Source organism: Tamandua tetradactyla, chromosome 17, assembly GCF_023851605.1.
Source record: "Tamandua tetradactyla isolate mTamTet1 chromosome 17, mTamTet1.pri, whole genome shotgun sequence".
Lineage (NCBI taxonomy): Eukaryota > Metazoa > Chordata > Mammalia > Pilosa > Myrmecophagidae > Tamandua > Tamandua tetradactyla.
This window is the reverse complement of record NC_135343.1, coordinates 38,300,395-38,321,257: the sequence shown is the minus strand read 5'-3', so window position 1 is coordinate 38,321,257 and position 20,863 is coordinate 38,300,395. Positions and strand designations below refer to the sequence as shown.

The following is a 20,863-nucleotide window of genomic DNA, read 5'->3' as shown; positions in this document are numbered from 1 at the left end:
AAAAAATAATCATTGCCACTTAATGTTCTCCTATAATAGGCCAGATGCTGTACTGCTGTTTTAGAGACATTATTTCTAATCCTGACAAAAAGCCTAAGAGGATAGTAAGTAAGTGCTAATTGAATCTTTTTACAGATGAGAAAATTGAGGTTCATAATGGTGAGTACCTCCCTCTAAGGTCTTATAGCTGGTGTGCCATGGAGCTTGAATTCAAATTAGATCTTACCAGCTCCAAAACCCATGAAGGCTTTGAGAACTAAGGAGGTAGAGGACATTTGTAACCCTTCCTTGGCACATTTTTCAGCAAATAAGTGATGTAGGGACTAAAATCAAGAGCATCATTGAACTTCACCTCCAGCCATTTTTCTCCAAAACTCCCTGCCTCACTCTTTGTGTTCCCAGTTTCTTCCTTAGTGAACTTAGAAGTTAATCCCAAAAGCACTAGTATAAGTCCCAGGGTCCCCTTTCTCCAGCATCTCCCTTCTTCTCTGTTCCATGTTCTGGGAAGGTCAGGCACCTCAGTTTGAATGCATGGGAGAGCCCAGATTGGTCACTTGGACAGAGAGGAAGGCTTCACTCTCAGGGAAAGGGACGGAGGAGTACAGAGTAAAGAAAACGAGGACCCCCGTGGCCTGGAGTGCCAAAAGGGGCCCCTGGTGCCAGAGGAAAGGGCGCTGGATCCCCTGGGGAGGGAAATGCAGCAGCCTCAAATTCCTCGTTTTGAATGCATTCATTGCTTGATCGCTTGCCCTTCTGTTGCCCGTTATAGAGCCATACTTGGACTGTGTCCTTCTCTAGCCCAAGCTGCTAGGCGATGTGACTGATCTGCTGCAGTGTGGGTTTTGGGCACTCCAGGTTGTCTCTCACTCTATTCTTAATGCTGGTCGGTTTCTCTTTCTGGCCTGCTGCTGGAGAGTCTCCATTTTGCATATCTCCTGAATATTTTCATTGTTGTCAGCTTACTCCACTCACTTCTGCCGGGGGCTGTCGCTTACACATGTTCTTGACATGCAGCTGCAGAGCCTCAAAACGGCTTGGCTTATGGTCATGGTCATCTCGCTGAATACCTTCCCAAATAGAACCCCCAGGTTGAGTCCCACATCACCCTGGGTGTATCCCAGGGTGATTCTCTTCTGCTTCAGGAGCTTGGCAAATTGCTCCAGTTCTTTCAGTTCGAGATTTGATGTCCTGGGACTGACTCCTGGTTTGTTCCAACTTCTGGTTTTGGTCTAGCTTCACAGCACCGTTGGGGGCAGGCAGTACTGGGCTTGGGGGATGACCTCTCTGGCTGATGGGTCTCCAGGTGGCCTTGGGGCACTAGCCCAACTCTGATCTGAGGCCCACAGAACAGCATCCCTCTACAGAACTCATATGGAACATGGGGAATCTTCTACACCTCAGTCCCCAGCCTGGCTCAGGCCCTTGTGGCTCTTCATTTCTACCACCTGTCAGGTGGGGATGAACACAAAGTTTTATGCCAGATGCCCTGCCATGCTGAAGGAAAAGGCAGGTGCCCCAAGCTGGAGGCTTGGTGGAATGTGAAGTCTCTAAAAAACTGCTCTGTACCTCTCTGCAGCCCACTTTTTTTTTAAAACCTTTTTTATTGTATAATATAACATATGTACAAACCAAAGAAAGAAAAAAACAATAGTTTTCAAAGCACTCTTCAACAAGTGGTTAAAAGACAGATCCCAGGGTTTGTCATAGGCTACCATACCATCATCTCAAGATTTTTCCTTCTAGCTGCTCCAGAACGTTGGAGGCTAAAAGGAATAAATTTTTTTTTATCATCACAATCGACTTTTTTTGTGTGAAAATTTTTTAACATATATACAAAAAAAGCAAATTTCAAAGCACAGCACTATTAGTTGTAGAACAGATTTCAGAGTTTGGTATGGGTTACAGTTCCACAATTTTAGATTTTTAAATCTAAAATTTGAGCTACTCTGAGATACTTGAGACTAAAAGAAATATCAGACTCTTACCTTCTCTGTGTGACTCCACTATCACCTTTGATCTTTCTCCTACTCTTTAGAGATGTTTTGGCTGCTCCCATTCTAACTTTTTCATGTTGGAAAGTGCTGTCAATAATAAGGTGTAGGGAAATGGAACTAGCTGATGTCCTGGAAAGGCTAGTGCCTCTAGGTTTCAGGACTTACTGGTCCGGTGACCCATCTGGAAGTTGTAGGTTTCTGGAAAGTTTCCGTAGTGCATGGAAACTTTGTAGAATCTTACATATTGTCCTAGGTGTTGTTAATTATTGGCTGGAATGGTTTTGTTTGGGTGTTGGCAAATTTTGATATGTGGCAATGTCTAACTGAAGTTTGTTTAAGGACAACCTCCAGAGTAGCTTCTCAACTGTATTTGAACTCTCTCAGCCACTATTTGTTACACTTCTTTTCCCTCTTTTTTGCTCATAATGGCATAGTTGATCTCACGGTGCCAGGGCCAGATTCATCCCTGGGAGTCATCTTTCACCCCTGGATGTCATGTCCCACGTAGGGGAGAGTCTGTAGCCCAAATTTTTTTTTTTTTTTTTTTAATTTCCAAGTACGTTTTAACAGGTAGTTACACAATAGATTTTAAAGTTTGGTATGAGTTACATTTCCACGATTTTTCATTTTTTCTCCTAGCTTCTCCAAGACACTGGAGACCCACAGAAGTATCAATACATTGATTCAGCACTCATACTCATTTGTTAAACCCGATCTTCTCTGTGTAACTCCTTGATCGCCTTTTTTTTTTTTAACTTTTGTTCTTAATTGTATAGTATAACATTTATACAAAGGAAAGAAATAAAAAAGCAATAGTTTTCAAAGCAGTTTTCAACAAGTAGTTACAGAACTGATCCCAGAGTTTGTCATGGGCTACCATTTGGTCCTCTCATATTTTTCCTTCTAGCTGATCCAGAATATAGAAGGTTAGAGGGCTTAAATAAATATTTTCTTATCATCACAGTTGACTTTTTTTCCTCCTTTCTCTGTGAAAAATAACATATGTACAAAAAAGCTATACATTTCAAAGTACAGCACCACAATTAGTTGTAGAACCAACAAAATTATAAATTTGGTATTGTCAATACCAAAGCCACCGGTGGCTCAGTGGCAGAATTTTCCTCTGCCATAGCGGAGACCTGGGTTCATTTCCTGGTGCCTGCCGATGCAAAAACTAAACAAACAAATTAAAAAATGCCTGGGGGGAGAAAAGGAAGATACTTTGGTATTGACTGGTATTTTCTTCCTTATATTTTTTTTCTTTTTAAAGAGTCGGCAGTAAATTTAAGTGACCTCTATAACCAAAAAAGTTACTTGTAGAGAGAAAAATTTTAATCAGGTTTATTAAAAGACCTGACACCCCCAGGTCTTTTTATGGGGAAAAAAAATTTTAAGCAAAGATGGAATTATATTAAAGTATTCTGTAATCTCTTTTTCACATAACAGTTTTTTTTCCTGAGGTTACAGAATTCCTAGTAGCATTTTAGATTTGGAAAAACTGATTCATCCCCTACTTTGTATTTTATGCAGTTTGTATGAAAGGGAAAGCATTTTACCTAAATACAATCAGGAACCTAAAATCTGTTTCAGTGACTTTTTTAAAAATTGTATGCTATGTGGTGGGGGTCACATTTCATTCTTTTTCCATGTGAATATCTGGTAGCAGCATCATTTGTTGAGTTTTATTTATATATTTATTTTTTTGAGTGCATGGGCCAGGCAGGAATCAAACCTGGGTTTCCTGCATGACAAGTGAGAATTCTATCACTGAACTACCTATGCACCCCTGTTTTAGTGACTTTTTAAAGAATATGATCCATGCTCTCACAGTAGTGACTTTTTAAAACATAGAAAGGTATGTAAATAGAGCTGTAAACTTTAACTGTTTTGTAGGATGTATAGTTCATTTTTTCCTCATCTATAAGAGAAATACCATTCTGACACCTTAAGAAGAGCCACATAACTAAATATTCTCCTCTCATTGATGTTTCAGCTTCACAAAAATTGGATGAAATAAAACTGATCATTCTTGAACTCTACTGCTTTTGTTTTACTGTTGAAATCTCCAGTATTGCCAGTGTAGAAAGTGAGTTGACTTATGGGAGAAAATGATGGCAAAAATAATTTTTCACTTGTTACTCCTTTCACGCCTCACCATCCTGTTAAAATCTATTAATTTCCCTGATTCTGTCCCTTTCTTTCCAGCTTTAATGTAGCTCATTCTTCCCTTAACTGGCACTGTTTTCATCACTGAATTAACTCGTCTTCATATTATAATACAATGCCAGTTCATATTGTTATAAATTCAGTAAGTTCAAAAGATTTCACTGAGTAAAAAAAAAATACTTGTGCCTCAAAGCAACTTTAGCTTAACTTTTTATCACTTCCAGCATGATTTATGATTTGATTTAATATGAAAAAATATAAAATATATCCGTGATAAACTTATGTTTAAAAAATATCATTAGCTTTTTGAAGACATTATTGTTTGTACATATTTAGCTAATTTCCTCATGGTACAATTTATTTTAATTTTATTTTGTGATAATTTTAGGCTTACAGAAAGGTTATAAAAATACTACAAGGAGTTCCTGTATACCCTTCACCAAGCTTCCCCTAATGTTAACATCTTACATACCGCCATACATGTATCAAAACTGAGAAATTAACATTGGTTCAACATTATTAATTAAACTACAGACTATTCAGATTTCTCTATTTTACTAATAGAGAAATGACCTTTTTTTGATTTAGGATACCATGTTAAATATAGTCATTATGTCATGTTAGTTCCCAGGTCAGGGCCTTTGTAAAGGGTCCTAGATAGTAAGCTTTTAACAGTAATCACATATATTCAGGAGTTGTAATTGTTCTAAGTTCTGAGATACTGAGCTGTTTGTATATAACCTGGTCATTCCCAGAAACTTCGGGTGTTTATGTGACACCTGAGATTCAGAGCTAGAGCTCTGAAGCTGTGAAAGTCAGCACTACCCCATACAGGAACTGTTTAAAAAGTTGAGAAAGTGGTCAGACTTTGAATAGAGATATGAATGAAGCTAATCTGGATAGGACTAAGGTAAATCAGAATACAGGGTAAAGGATGATATGATCCATATTTTAAAACTTCAACTTCTGTGTGAGTCCGAAGGGAGAGATGTTTATATGGTGCAAAATTTACGTTTTGGTTAGTACGTTTTCTAATTTAACTTGTATGGTCAGTTTAGTTGAACACTGTAAGTGCATGGAATCTTGAATAGGGTGTGAGATCTTGTTGATTTGTTTCAAGTTAGTGTAATAATGCCCTGATATAACCCAGAGTAATCTGGGCAGTGAATAAAAAGTATTTAGAAAGTCCCGTTGGGGGACTGAGGAGAAAGGAGGAAATACTCAGTTTCCCCATTTGGAGAATTCCTGATATTTTCACAAGCAGTGGGGACAACCAAATCAATAGGCTGAGCCCTCAGTCTTATAATTAAAATTATGTCTCAGAGTCACTCCCCAGAGAACTTCTTTTGTTGCTCAGATGTGGCCTCTTTGAGCCAGCTCTGCAGGTGAAGTCACTGCCCTCCTCCCCAGGAACATGACTCCCAGGGATGTGAATCTCCCTGGCACCATGAGACAGAACTCCTGGGAAGAGCCAGGACCCAGCATCATGGGATTGAGAAAGCCTTCTTGACCAAAAAGGGGAAGAGAGAAATGAGACAAAGTGGAGTTTCAGTGGCTGAGGGATTTCAGAGTCAAGAGGTTATCCTGGAGGTTATTCTTAGGCATTATATAGATATTCCATTTTAGTTTATGGTGTATTGGAGTGGCTGGAGGGAAGTACCTGAAACTGTTGAACTGTGTCTACTGCCTTGATTCTTGAAGATAATTGTATAACTATAGCTTTTACAGTATGACTTTGTGATTGTGAAAATCTTGTGTCTGCTGCTCCTTTTATCCACAGTATGGACAGATGAGTTAAAAAAAAAAAGGATAAAAAATAAATAATAAGGGGCGATAAAGGTTAAAAATTGGGTAGCTTGAAATAACTAGGGGTAAGGAGTGTGGGGAGTATGAGTTTTTTTCTTTTTTCATTTTATTTTTTCTGGAATAGTTGTCCTAAAAATGATCATGGTGATTAACAGACAACATGTAATGATATTAAGAGCCACTGATTGTATTCCATGTATGGACTGTGTATGTGTGAAGATTTCTCAATAAAAATATTTTAAAAATAGGATGCTGGATTTTGTCAAACGCCTTTTCTGCATCAATCATGATGTCACGTTTTGATTTGTTAATGTAACGCATTACATGAATTGATTTTCTTGTGTTGAACCACCCTTGCATACCTTGAATAAAGCCCCATTGGCCATGGTGTAGAATTCCTTCCATGTGCTGTTGGATTAGATTTGCAAGGTTTTTTGTTTTGTTTTATTTTGAGGATTTTTTGCATCCAAATTCATTAGAGATACTCATCTGTATTTGTCTTTTCTTGTAATGTTTTTATCGGGTTCCGGTATTAGGGTGATGTTGGCTTCATAGAATGAGTTAGATAGTGTTTCCTCTTCAATTTTTTGGTAGAGTTTGAGCAGAATATTAATTCTTCTTGGAATGCTTGGTAAAAATTTACCTGAGAAGCCATCTGATCCTTAACTTTTCTTTGTTGGAAGTTTTTTGATGACTGCTTCAGTCTATTTACTTGTGATTGGTTTGTTGAGGTCTTGTATTTCTTCTCAAGTCAGTGTTAGTTGTTGATGAGTTACTAGGAAATTGTCCGTTTTATCTGCGTCGTCTAGTTGGCATATAGTTCAAAAGATCTTAACGATATTTTTTATTTATTTGGAATGTGAATTAATGACCCACCTCTCATTTATGATTTTATTTATTTGGATCTTCTCTCATTTTGTCTTTATTAGTCTAACTAAGGGTTTCTTTATTGTTTTTTGGTTCTCCATTTCATTTATTTCTGCTCTGGTCTTGTGTTATTTCTTTCCTTCTGTTTGCTTTACGATTAGTTTGCTGTTATTTCTCTACTTTCTCCAGGTGTTCGATTAGGTCTTTAATTTTAGCTCTTAACTCCTCTTTTATCATTTTATTTTTATCTTTTAACCAGTTTCTCCCTATATATTTTTATGTTGTTATTTTTTATTTTAATTTAAAAATTTTTACCCATCCCTTTTTAGTGTGGGCGTTTAGGGTTATAAATTTCCCTCTTTGCCCTGTCTTTGCTGCATCCTTTAAGTTTGTTTTTTTTTTTTAACTTTTTTTATTAATTAACAAAACATTTAAATATCATTCCATTCTACATATGCAATCAGTAATTCTTAATATCATCACCTGGTTGCATATTTATCATTTCTTAGTACATTTGCATCGATTTAGAAAAAGAAATAAAAAGACAACAGAAAAAGAAATAAAATGATAATAGAGAAAAAAAAACTATACGTACCATACCCCTTACCCCTCGATTTCATTTACCACTATTTCAAACTGAATTTATTTTAATATTTGTTCCCCCTATTATTTATTTTTATTCCATATGTTCTACTCTTCTGTTGATAAAGTAGCTAAAAGGAGCATCAGACATAAGGTTTTCACATTCACAGAGTCTCATTGTGAAAGCTATATCATTGTTATCCTTTAAGTTTTGATATGTTGCATTCTCGTTTTTATTCCTCTTGAGGTATTTACTGATTTCTCTGGCAGTTTCTTCTTTGACCCACTGATTGTTTAAGAGCATGTTGTCTAACATCCATACGTTTGTAAATATTCCAATTCCCTGGCAGTTACTGATTTTCAGCTTCATTCCATTATGATCAGAGAAAGTACATTGCATAATTTCAGTATTTTTAAATTTATTAAGACCTTTTTTGTGCACCAGCATGTGATCTATCCTAGAGAATGTTTCATGAGCACTTAAGAAGAATGTATATCCTGCTGTTTTGGAGTGTTCTATATATGCCTCTTAGGTGTAGTTCATTTATCATATAATTTAGGTTTTCTGCTTCCTTATTGATTCTCTGTTCAGACATTCTATGTATTGAATAGGGTATTATGTTGATGCCTACACTATTAGTGTAGAGATGTCTGTTACTCCCTTTAGTTTTGCCAATGTTTGTCTCCTGTACTTTGGGGCACCTTGATGATACTGTGAGCCATTGATTGTATCCTTTGGATTGGATGTGTGGTGAATATCTCAATAAAATAGCATTAAAGGAAAAACAGACCAAGTGACTACATAGTACCAATGCTGTGATTATTCTTACTAACTGAAATGTAAATTCTTAGTGTGTACGCATTGCTAATGTTCGTTGTCTAGCATTCTTAAGAATTTATTTGGTCTGATTAAGGAGGAAGCTAACAATAAATACTAAAGTTGGGTAGCCAAGTATTTCTGCCCATAGGAATTTTTTGTCTGAGGTATTGTTGTATGTTTTCAGCCCCCTCTCCTGATTCATTATTTAAAAGCTTTCTGTTTCCTTTAGTGACCTTTATTTTTCACTGCTAACTAGGAAACGTTGAATTTATTTTTTAATCTTTTCCTCAGATATAATTCAGGATAGTAAATATATTGTGGTAACTTGTTAAAACCAAAGTGATATGTTTTAAGTAACCTAGGTGACAATTGAGTATTCACAAAGATAATCAGTTTTAAAGCTTTACATCTTGCCTGCATATGGATAGTGATAATTGTAATCTGAATTTAAATTGCTAGTGACATTCACTTTAAGCAGGTAGCATTATTTGAAGCTAAATTACAAGTAACAAAATTGAAAATCATGTGTGTCTTCTGAAAAAATTAATCTGTACATTCTGGATTTTTTTTGTCCTTTTACAGTTGCTTAAAAACATGCATTGAACTGGTCAGAGTTGGGCAGGAGACTGATTTATGAAGGATTCCTTTGGAGACAATCTGTTGTCTTCAAATCTATGAATGAACCCCTAGGGGTGGTTTTTGAGTTAGTCCTGCAATGGTGGATATACATAAACACAGCCCAGCTTGCAATGTTCTCTCAAGAGTGCTGTGATAACAAGCTTAGAATGTTGGTAAAGCTTTGCACTTGCATAAATTGTCTTTGATTTGATCACGTTTCTAGTTAAAAATATTTATAATACAGACATTCAGAAATTAAGTGATCTTTTTTTGTTTTGTCTTTGAGGGGCAAATTCTGGGTAGATGCTGAGAAAGGATCATAAAAGCCCCTTCTTGGAGTATTACTATGATTTAATCTTGGAATTTAAAGAAGAGACATGTTTTATGACAAAGGCATTGTATTCAGATACTGCAGAAAAGTAGGATTTATCTATCATGTGTCTTGTGCTGCCCAAGAATATATATCAGTTATGTTTCCTTTCTTTCCTTGGAAATGGAAGTTGATCTCACTGATCTCAGGGATCATGGATGGCATTGCCATTACTTTTGTGTAATTTTCTCGTTTTCAATGATCCATCAAAAGGGCTTCTGCTATTGGTTGCAGTTTATTAGGCTTTTGTTATACTACACCTGGATTTTTCAGAAGATGTAATCTTCCACAAGTGAGCTGCTAGTCCTGGCTATATTTTTCTTGTTATAGAACTTACAGTGAAGTATGCTTCATTAATGTAATTTTCTCTCTCTCTTTTTTTTTTCCTTTTTGCAGTGATTATTTATTCAAGTTACTTCTGATTGGCGACTCTGGGGTTGGAAAGTCTTGCCTCCTTCTTAGGTTTGCAGTAAGTTGAAATTGAAATGCCTTTAAAGAAATTCTTGATGTATATGTCTTCTAAGTAGATTAAACAGTTTTATTCAGAATAAATTAATTCTTGCAGATATTATATATGTAAAGCCTTTCAAGTATACATCCACAATGATATATTGAATTCTTAAATAGAAAAAAATGCTGACTATTAAAAGAAATCACACTTTTCAATATTTAGAAATTCAGTAAAGTATGGTTATAAAGTGAGAGTGTCTAATGCTTGGTAGAGGTCAAAGAGTAATTCATTCCAACATAGGTAGCAAGGTAAGGTGAAGATAGTTGGCCTGTGTTAAAAGTGACTTGATGAAAACGAGTATTCAAATAATACAAAGAAAAAGCAGAGCTGGTATAAATTCTTTTGGACAATGGTATAGTTTTTTTATGCTTTTTGGGGGGATTGGGGTGGGGTGGGTGCATGGTCCAGGAAACGAACCCAGTTCTCCTGCATGAAAGGCAGGCATTCTACCACTGAACCACCGCCTGTGCACCCGAATGATTTCTTTCACATATCGTTGTATTCCATGACTTTTTTTTTTTTATAAGCTCAAATTGACAAACCGATACATGGCATTCACCTAATGAATATAATCCATAATCTCTCTTACCATACTTTCTCACCTGCCTTCAGATTCAACATTTATCTTGTCACTGTCTAGAGTAGTGGCTGTCAGATTATAGACCAAAGATCCCTGGAGGTTCCTGAGATCCTTTTAGGGGATCTGTCAAGTCAAAACCTATTACCCTAAGAACACTAACATATTAGTATTTACTAAGTACATATTTACTTAGTAATAATGTTAAGACAAAAGAAACCTTTTACTATGTGCCTTTTTACCACGTTGACATTTGCTCTGATGGTGCAAAAGTGCAAGGGTAACTAAAACTGCTGCTGGTGCTCTTAGCACACGCTGAGGCAGTGCTAAGCAAGCCCACACTCTACCGAGAATCAATATATTCTTCATTTCCATGCACTCACTGGGGGAGGGGATATATTTTCACTTAAACATTAAAAAATACAAATTTTTAAAAATTTTGATACCTGAGTATTCTTTTTAAAAATATTCTTTGTGAGGAAATGAGAAGTACACGTGGGAAATGCTTTATTACTTTTATTGCATGTTGGCTTGTGCTGGTTGTCTCATAAAGAAAAGCCCTTGTGCAGTTTGAGTTGCCAAGCTGAACTAGCAGTTTTTTCATGGAACACCTTTTTTATTTTTTTTTTATTATTTTTTTTTACTTGAAAGAAAAACTGACAGACAAGCTATGCAGATTTGGTTATTTGGCATATATACTGAGACTGTTACTTCAAGGAAAATAGCTTAACAGCATTTGTTGTAATAGGTGATTTTCAAGTAAAAATTGGAATTTTTAGAAAACTTGTAATTCACCAATGTGAGCTTGACAGTTTTGCCAAATATATATGACTTTTCTGGTGAATGAATAGTGATATTAATTAATATAATTTTTAAAATATTATATAATGAAGAGTCAGCTTTTGGAATGCTTGCCGGCCTTCTGTTCAGTATGCAAGATTTTAATGGATTGTCCTAACCAGTTTGAACACTTCATGAGAAGAATATGTATATAAATAATAGTTTGACAATACTTTGACATTATGTCAAAGATCTTAAAGTAACAAGTTTTTATTAAGAGATGGGTAATTGAGTAGCAGGTGTCAGCAGTTGTGAAGTCTTTAATTCTGAGGTTATGCATAGAGTATGAAAGTTCTGCTAATTTGACAGCATTGATTTGAAATTGAAGAAGTCATATTCCAAAGGTATATCAATAATTGAAATTGTCAACCTATTGTTAAAATTAGTGTTCCCAAATGGTGATTAAATTATAAAAGACCCAGTAATTTTTAAATGAATGGTATTTACATGGACTCATGCTCATTGTGTTCTTAGGACTTGTGTATGTTATAGAAAATGTTTCAGAATATTTTTTGTTATGCTAATATTTGGGTCATATGTAGATTTCTAGGCTTTGAAATCATACAGAATAGCCAGATGTTTTAAATTTTTTTTACTGACTTCATACTAATATGGAGTACAATTTTATTATTTATTATTATTATGAAGTTTAACAGAGAATATTTGCTAACCTTAGTGACAGCTTTTTGTCCATGTTTTTCACTCAAGCTATCTAAATGTAGGGTATTAGGCTGAAGTAGTGAAGTTGCTTACATTTATTTTTTTTATGATCACAGTAGGGTTTTTCTTAAATGCAATTTTTTTTTTTTTTTTGCATAGGCAGGCACCAGAAATCGAACCCGAGTCTCTGGCATGGCAGGCAAGAACTCTGCCTGCTAAGCCACTGTGGCCCACCCTTAAATGCAATTTTATTGACATATATTCACACACCATATAGTCCACTCAAAGTATACAGTCCATATCATCACATCGTTGTACATTCATCACCACCATCAATTTTAGAATGTTTTTGTATAGAAAACCCAAAAATATCCCATATTCCTTATACTGCCCCATTGTTGATCCCCTAGTATTGGTGTGATACATTTGTTACTGTTGAAAGAATATTGAGATATTACTGTTAACTATAGTCCATAGTTTGTAATAGGTACTTTATTCTTCCCATATACCACTCTAAGTATTAACTTCTTATAAAAATGTCATTTATTTGTTATGGTTTATGAAAGAACTTAAAATTACCTACTTTTGAAGTTTGTCTAAGTAAATCTTGAAGTAACAGTTAGAAACAAACAGGCTGTGGAAATCTTTTATTACTACTATTATTTAAAGTAATTTTAGATTTGAGCAGTTAAAAGTTGGGAGAAAAATTAAGTTAGATAATACAGATATTCAGTAAATATTTGAGGGGAAAGTAAGCACTCTCTCCATGAACATATACCAAAATGAATTTCATTATATTACAATTAAAGATAAAACTATAGAAGTACTAGAATAAAACATGTGATTCTTTAATATTAGTATATGAAAGTACCTTCTAAAATAAAGTCAGGGAAGACTCAGATTTGATTACATTAAAGTTAATTTGTCAAGCATAAAAATGTTATAAACAAATGGCATTAGCAAATGTATATGAGAAAGGATCATTATTCTCACTATGTAAGATATACTTACACATTAGTTAGAACAGAAAGTCCTGATATGGAGCAGATAGTTCACAAAAGAAATAAAAATTGCCAGTAATTCAAAGAATGTTCAATTTTTTTGTAATTAAAGTACTTTAAATTAAAATTAGATGTCATTCATCAGTTAGGCAGGGATTAAAATTAAGAAGAAATCTTAGTATTAAATCAGCCATTCTAGGTAGATGGGAGGATTCTGGTGTTTCTTGATGATTGTGGCTATAGCCTGAGGCATTCGGGCTTCAAAAAAAAAATCTCTGGGATGCTCACTGCTCTTAAGTCAGAGATTTTCGGTGCTGGCTAAACAGTAGAACCAAGCACCTAGCATGTAAAAAGTGATAGATAAAAGTTTATTGCATTCGTTTTGTTCTCTATCCATATTCTGTTGTATCTGATATTTACAAAGGAACTCAATTTTTTTTTTTTAAACATAATATACGAACATGAACATTCTTATCATATGATCATTCCATTCTTGGTATATAAACAATAACTCATAATATCATCACATAGTTGTATATTTATCATCATGATCATTTCTTAGAACATTTGCATCAATTCAGAAAAAAACATTTGTTCCCCCTATTATTTATTTATTTTCGATCTATATGTTTTACTCAGTGAAAGGGAGGGGTAAAAGGTATGGTATGTATGAATGTTTTTCTGTTTTCTTTTTATTTCTTTTACTGAATTGATGCATATGTTCTAAGAAATGATCATGATGATGAATATACAACTATGTGATGATATTGTGAATTACTGATTATATATGTCGAATGGAATGATCATGTTAAGAATGTTTGTGCTTGTTATATTTTTTAAAAATTAATTTAAAAAATAATTGTTCTTAAAAATATAAGTATGTGCAGAGAAAAGATTTTCTCCAGAATATGTAGTGTTCTCGAAGTGGTCAGAGGAGCATTTTTCTATTTTTGTGTACTTTCTAAATGGTTCTCATATTTTCTGCATTAAGTAGTTAAAAAAAAAAAAGTGAAATTTGTGTTTATGAATCATTGGAATTAAGTCATGCAAACACTTCAAAATTTGAGTCTGTTGTGATTTTTACACTATGTTCCTGCTAAAACACTGTGGGGAAAGTTAGTGTTCCTTGTGACACAGAAAATTTCATGTTTTAACGTTAAGAAAATTGAATCTGTTGTTCCACAGTTTCTTTTCTCTTTCTCCAAATAAGATTTTGGTATTACCAAAATCAGTATTTTCTCCGTTTATTTTTTATGGGGAAAATAGTTAGGGTGTAGGGGATAGGAAAGGAAGGGCAAAAGTTCATTAGGGTAAGAATAGCATTTTAGGCTTCCTTAGCTTCTAGTTTCTGTAGAAAGGAGTCTTTTTCTTATTGTGTTCCATGGAAAACTTAAAGTATGATCCATGAATTTGAGAAATGCTATATCTTTTATTGTCCATTTGGAAAGTCATAGTATTCTTTCCATGATAAACCCTGCAGGAATTAAATAATTTTAACTTAAATATATTTGACCCAGAGGATGCTGTATTTAACATTTAAAACATCTAACCCTGCTAATTAGTGTCACATTATCTGACCTATCTTACCATTAATTGTTTCTAGGCTTTAGCAATAGCAAATTACCAAAATTGTTTAATTTATGTTGCATTTTACTTTGGAGTATTCGTCCATTTTTCACCCTGTAAATTGCTTCATAGTTTCAGTATAGATCTTTTCTTACTAAAGATAGATTGACTGGCACTAATTTCCTGAAACTGTATCTAAGTAATTTTCTGTCTCTTTGGTAATGGGTTTAGAAGTGTTAATGAAAATTAATTATCAGGAAGAATGAACTTAATTTTTTTAAATGAAGAGAACACTGTAATTTAAAATTAGAACAAATATTTTATATGATATCGTTAAATATTCAGTTAAAATTATTTTCAGCAGGTTCTTTGCAGGATATCTTGAAATACTAATATATTTAACTGTGAGCGTCTGTAAAACAAGTACCATCATAGTATTTTCTCATACAGATAAGTAGTAGTAGATATTAAAGGCTGAGAAAATTGAAAGTTCAAACCCTTACATTTTTCCCATGTAAATAGTGTCCTGTAACTTCTTTTGAGTTTGAAAACTGTGCTTCCTATCATAGCAGGGAGTGTGCACAGGTGACTGCAGTCTCAAGGCCTTGTACTGCCACTGGACATCCAAAGCATTGTCATAACATTTTGTCATAACAAATTGAATTAGTTTCTGCAGTCAGAATTTCTATGGCCCAGATGACCAAGGGCTTAATGAGTCAGTCTAAGCTTGTTTTTCTTGAGATTGACATGTCTGCTTACCTCTAGTCATTTGGACCTCTTTCTTTTAACATTTTACAGTTAGATTTTTTTGTTTTGTTTTAATCCCATGTATGTATATATGTATCAGATTCAGCATTATTACGACTGCCATATTGACTTCATCTGAACCTATTTTTCCTTTTTTCTTTGTGGGAGCATTGTGATGCAAATCCCAAATATATCCTTTTCTCCGTATGTACTTCATTATGCATTTCTAAAAACTGTAAACATTCTCTTACAGAATTGTCAACCTACAAAATAATTAAATTTCCCTGATTGAGAAGTACCCTGTTACAGTTGGTTTGAATCAGGAACCAAACATAGTCCACCTATCTTGTTTGGTTGTTTTGTTTAATCTCTTAACCTAGAGCTTTTCCATCTCTATCTTTATTTATGTTTTTCCCATAACTGATTTTTTGCAGAAGCTGGGTCAATTGTATTGTAGAATGTCTAAAATTCTAGACTTGTCACTTTGCTTGTTCGTAGTGTCCTTAGATTGTTCCTTTATCCCATATTTCTGTAATTGGAGATAAGGTCTAGAGCTGTGCTATCCATTTGGTAGCTACTTGCACCTGTGTGGCTATTAAACTTTAAATTAGTTAAAAACTGAATAAATAAAAATTCACTTACCTGTTCTCACCAGCCACATTTCAAGTGGTCAGTCAGTTGTGGTTGCACAACTTGGTGAATATACTAAAGATCACAGAATTGTACATTTTATAATGGTGAACTTTATCTATGTCAGTTATATCTTAACTAAAAATCATAGTCAATAAAACTGACTTCTTAAAATCCACAAGAACAAGAATGGTTTTTTTTGTGGTGAATAAACTGGATGGGAGTGGGGGATAAGAATGTCTCTGATTAGCAATTAGAAAAAATCAGTCATAATTATTGAAAATATAAAATTTTTTCCTAAATGAGGTATGTGAAGAATTTCTCAGGACACATTTAAAAAAATAAATTACTGAAAAAATCTTAACAGAAGAAACTTGTTTTTCTTAAGTAGTCAGTGTTTTGTAATTAGAGTACAGTGAATACTGGAACAAGATGGAATGCTGTTGTCAAAATGTTACGCTTTGAGTTAATAAATTTTGTAGATAAAAGTAAAGAAAAAGTAAACATTTTATTTACTGTATTAACATGAATTTTAATCATTAATTTTTTTCTTTTCATCAGGATGATACATACACAGAAAGCTATATCAGCACAATTGGTGTGGATTTCAAAATAAGAACTATAGAGTTAGATGGGAAAACAATCAAGCTTCAAATAGTAAGTGATTTTTGGAATAAAAGTTTTTGGGGGAAATTGGTGAATTTGAAATGCAGTATTTCTATTTTTTAATATGTTAAAATTGAATATAAATTATCTAATCATGCATATCTCATGAAGTTGTCGAATAAGAGTTGCTTAAATTAAAAATTTCTATGATTACTTTCCTCATTTTATTTAATTCATAAAACAGAGAAATACCTGTAGTTTTAAGTCAGACTTGGTCCTACATTGGAATTTTCGTTTGACATTGAAAGTGTTATTGAGCATTTTCCATATGTTTTTTACTGTGTTCAGTATTGTGGAATATTAAAAGAAAAGGAGAGTTTTTTCAAATGTGATTCAACTAGGAGAAGGTATTTACTTAGTTCTGTCATATATATTATATGAGTATTTATTATAGTATGTACCAACTCTGTAAGACAACATGTTAGTGTTGAAAAGGAACTTAACTTTTCTAATATGTTCAATTTACTCCTCAGAAAATGGATGCTGAGAGGTTTAATGACTTGCCTATACAAGTGACCCATGGTTCTCTGTCCTTAGTATTTTGCATCCCTATAACCTATGAGCCACCAATCCACCCTTACATTTCCATCTCCCAGTTAAAAATGGGTAATTATAAGCCATTCAGGTGTATCTCTTTATAATGGGCCTGAGTACTGCAGACTGCCCATATTAATGGCCTTAAAAAAAACATTTTTAAAGTATCTTTTAGAGTGGGTTATTAATAGTATAAAGAAACATAGAACCCCTGTGCTTTTCATGGATCAGGAAGTGTCTTGGATTTGGAGTCGAGAGGTTTGGATTTATTGTCTTGGTTCTCTGTTTACTAGCCAGAGAACCATGGATTTAACTTTTTCTGAAGACTCAGTTTCTTATCTTTCAAGTGGGTACGATGATACCTGGTTTGCTAATTCATAAGGTAGTTTTGAGATTCAAATTTAGTAACTCTAAGTATATGTATAATAATGTATGTGAAAGCCCATTTTAAACTATTTGGCAGTTTACAAATATTATTGATGAGATAACATGCCCAGATGAATGGATGGATGTTTGATACGTTGCTATATTTTTAGTTTCTTCCTTTCCTTATATGACTCTGAGGAGGGAAAGACAGTAGAACCCTGGATGTTTTTGTAATTCTATTGAGATATATTCACATACCATACAGTATCCAAAGTATACAGTCAGTGGTTCACAGTATCATCATATAGTTGTTCATTCATCACCACAACCAATTTTTAAACATTTTTGTTACTTAAAAAAAAAGAATAAAAATTTAAAAACCACCCAAACATCCCATATCCCTTATCCCCCTGTTATTTATTAATTTTTTTTGTATGTTCCTATTGTACACAGTGGATACCTTTATCCAGTGTCAGTCACAAGATTTCCACAATCACATGATCACACTGTAAAAGCTGTATAGTTACATAGTCACCTTCAAAAATCAAGGGTACTAGATTACAGTTCAGCAGTTTCTGGTATTTCCTTCTATTACAATACACTAAAAACTGAAGGGGATATCTGTACAATATATAAGAATAACCTCAAGAATGACCTCTCCACTCTATTTGAAATCTCTCAGCCACTGAAACTATTTTGCTTTGTTTCTCTCATCCCTCTTTTGGGCAAGAAGGCTTTCTCAGTCTCATGATGCCAGGGCCAGGCTCATCCCCGGAAATCATGTCCCACGTTACCAGGGAGATTTACACCCCTGGGAGTCATGTCCCATGTAGCGGGTAGGGCAAGGGAGTTGGCCTGCAGAGCTGGCTTAGAGAGAGAGGCCACATCTGAGCAACAAAAAAGGTTCTTTGGGGGTGACTCTTAGGCATAGTTATAAGTAGGCTTAGCTTCTCCTTTGTAGAAATAAATTTTATAAGGGCAAGCCCTTCAAATCCCAAGATTGAGGGTTTGGTCTGTTAAATTCGGAGTACCAATGCTTGTGGGAATATCAGGAATTCCCCCAGGTGGGGAAATTTAATATTTCTATATTTTTACCCCAGTCCCTCTAGGGGAATTTGTAATTTTCTGCCCAGATTACTCTGGGATGTATCAGGGCATCACATTAACCTGTGCAAACCAACATGATCTTCCTCCCTATTCAAGGTTCCATATAATTATAGTGTTTGAATAAACTGACCATACAGGTTAAATTAGTGTGCTACAGAAAACATACATTTTGCACCAAATAAACATCTGTTCTGTTGGTCTCACACAGAAGTAGAAGTTTTAAAACACAGTATCATCCTTTATCCTTTTGTCTGATTTACCTTAGTCCTAACCAGATCAGCTCCATTCATATCTATAACCATGGATTTTGATACAAGTGAACACTTGATAGACTCCAAATTAGGAATTGCCAAAGATATAGTTACAAAAATGTACATTGAACCAATGAATAGATTACCTTCCATATTGTTTTCCTATTATATGTAAAGTGTCAACTTTATATTTGACACCATAAAGAGTATTTCAAAAAGATGTATATAAGCCTCTACGGATTGATGTGAAATGACTGTTATGTGCAATCACTGGTCTTCATACAGTTTGGGTGTATATTTGTGAAGCATACGTATTTTGTAATATTATGTGTTACTTTTCTGTGACTGGATTTTATAGTTTACTCTGTTCTGCCTTTCATCTTTAATAAGAATTTCCTTTCCATACCTGGTGACTTTTGAAGATTTTTTGGAAGCTTGCCATTATTCCAAGCAGCTAGCTTCAGTTATAAATAACCTGTGATTGGAAGTTCTTTGTATTAATCTGAAAGCAGTTTTGTTTTTCTCTCTTAATTTTTCTGCTTTTTGTTGCTGCCTGAATTAGATTAATTTCTCATCTCTTGCAGCCTGCCCTTCAGACTGATCTTCTCAAAAGTTGCTCATCCCTTTCTGAGAGCAAATTTTCAGAACCTCTTGCAATTTTCGTTACTCTCTTGCATTTTATTAGCTTGTTTAATTAAAATATGGTTCCTAAAATTGAATATGAGATTATAGGTATAGTCCAATCATGAGAACTATATGAGATAAATCCTCTCTTGATTTGGATTCTAAATTTCTTTTTACCCTTTGACCTCAAGACCTCATGGTCCTGTTTTATCACATGGATGTAAAAAAGGAAGAAAGCCTGAGTTTGCATTTGCTGTCTCACGAACCATTATTAGTTAGTGTGATCTTAATTAAGGTTTTGTGTTTTGTGTATGTGTGTGTGCGTGTGTGTGTTTTTAAGTTAAAAAAAAAAATTGGGGGTCTTGGGTGGGCCACAGTGGCTCACCAGGTAGAGTTCTCACCTGCCATGCCAGAGACCTGGGTTTGATTCTGTGCCTGCCCCCCCACACACACACAAAAAGGAAAAAATTGGGGGTCTTATTTATACTTTTATATAAAATCTAAATGTAAGGATTTACTTTTCTCCCTTTACATTTCATCTTGCTTGACTTGAATTATCCTTTGAAGTTTTCTTGCACCTTCAAAGTTTTTATTCTCTTGATCCATATGTTTATAAGTGTGATTTCTGTGTCTTTATCAAAGTTAGTGATTAAACAATATTCAGCAAGATAAGTATGGAGTCTATTATAAACCATGAAAGACCTCTTTCTGTGATTGTTAGTTCATTCCTGAAGCATTTATGGAAATGCCTACATATCACTAGGCACTCTGGTAGGTTCAGGGCTACAGGGATAAAGAAAATAGTCCTATAAGAGGAGATTTCATTTCAATGCGAGAAAAACATGAAAAAATCAGTTGCCTTGTGAATATGATGGGTAATGAGAATTATTTGCAAATGTATGCAGTTACAGAAGGTACAGTTAGTATTGTTAATAGAGTCAAGAAAATTTTCAGAATGGTAAATGGATATCAGAAATGTTCTTTGGTTGCCATTACTTAACTATAATCCCTTAACTTTTGTTCAAAAAACATTTCTTTTGCTATCCTTGTGGAAAAGGGGTTGGTATGTGGGAGAGGGATATTTTATTGAGAACTTTTAGAGTCAGGAACATTTTACACATATTCTTTTTCTTTTTTAGTTGCTGCTGCTACTTGCTTTTGTGTTTTTAAAAGATATTTTTACTGATAAATCTTCCCACATATATATTCCATACATGGTGTACAATCAGTGGCTTGTGATACCATCACATAGTTGTGTATTCATCAGCATATCACCATGATCATTTTCTGGAACATTTGCATCACTCCAGAAAAAGAAAAGCAAAACAAAACAAAAAACTCATACATACCATACCCTTTACCTCTCCCTCTCATTGACCACTAGTATTTCCATCTACCCAATTTGTTTTACCCTTTGTTCCCCCTATTGTGAATTTATTCTTTATCGATATTTTTTTACTCATCTGTCCATACTCTGGATAAAAGGAGCAGTAGACACAAGGTTTTCACAATCACACAGTCACATTGTAAAAGTTGTATCTTTATACACTCGTCTTCAAG

At 34.3% G+C, this 20,863-nt stretch overlaps 1 protein-coding gene and 1 pseudogene across 1 annotated transcript in view; one reads left to right on the top strand and one right to left on the bottom strand.

Moving 5' to 3' along the window:
• Positions 1-20,863, top strand: part of RAB1A (RAB1A, member RAS oncogene family) — a 34,336-nt gene that overhangs the window by 7,150 nt on the left and 6,323 nt on the right. Inside the window, exons 2-3 of the mRNA XM_077134403.1 lie at positions 9,620-9,692; positions 16,317-16,412. Of these exons, the coding sequence (XP_076990518.1) occupies positions 9,620-9,692; positions 16,317-16,412 (169 nt within the window). The remainder of the gene's footprint in view (positions 1-9,619; positions 9,693-16,316; positions 16,413-20,863) is intronic.
• LOC143660911 (POU domain, class 5, transcription factor 1 pseudogene) lies at positions 367-1,493 on the bottom strand (annotated as a pseudogene).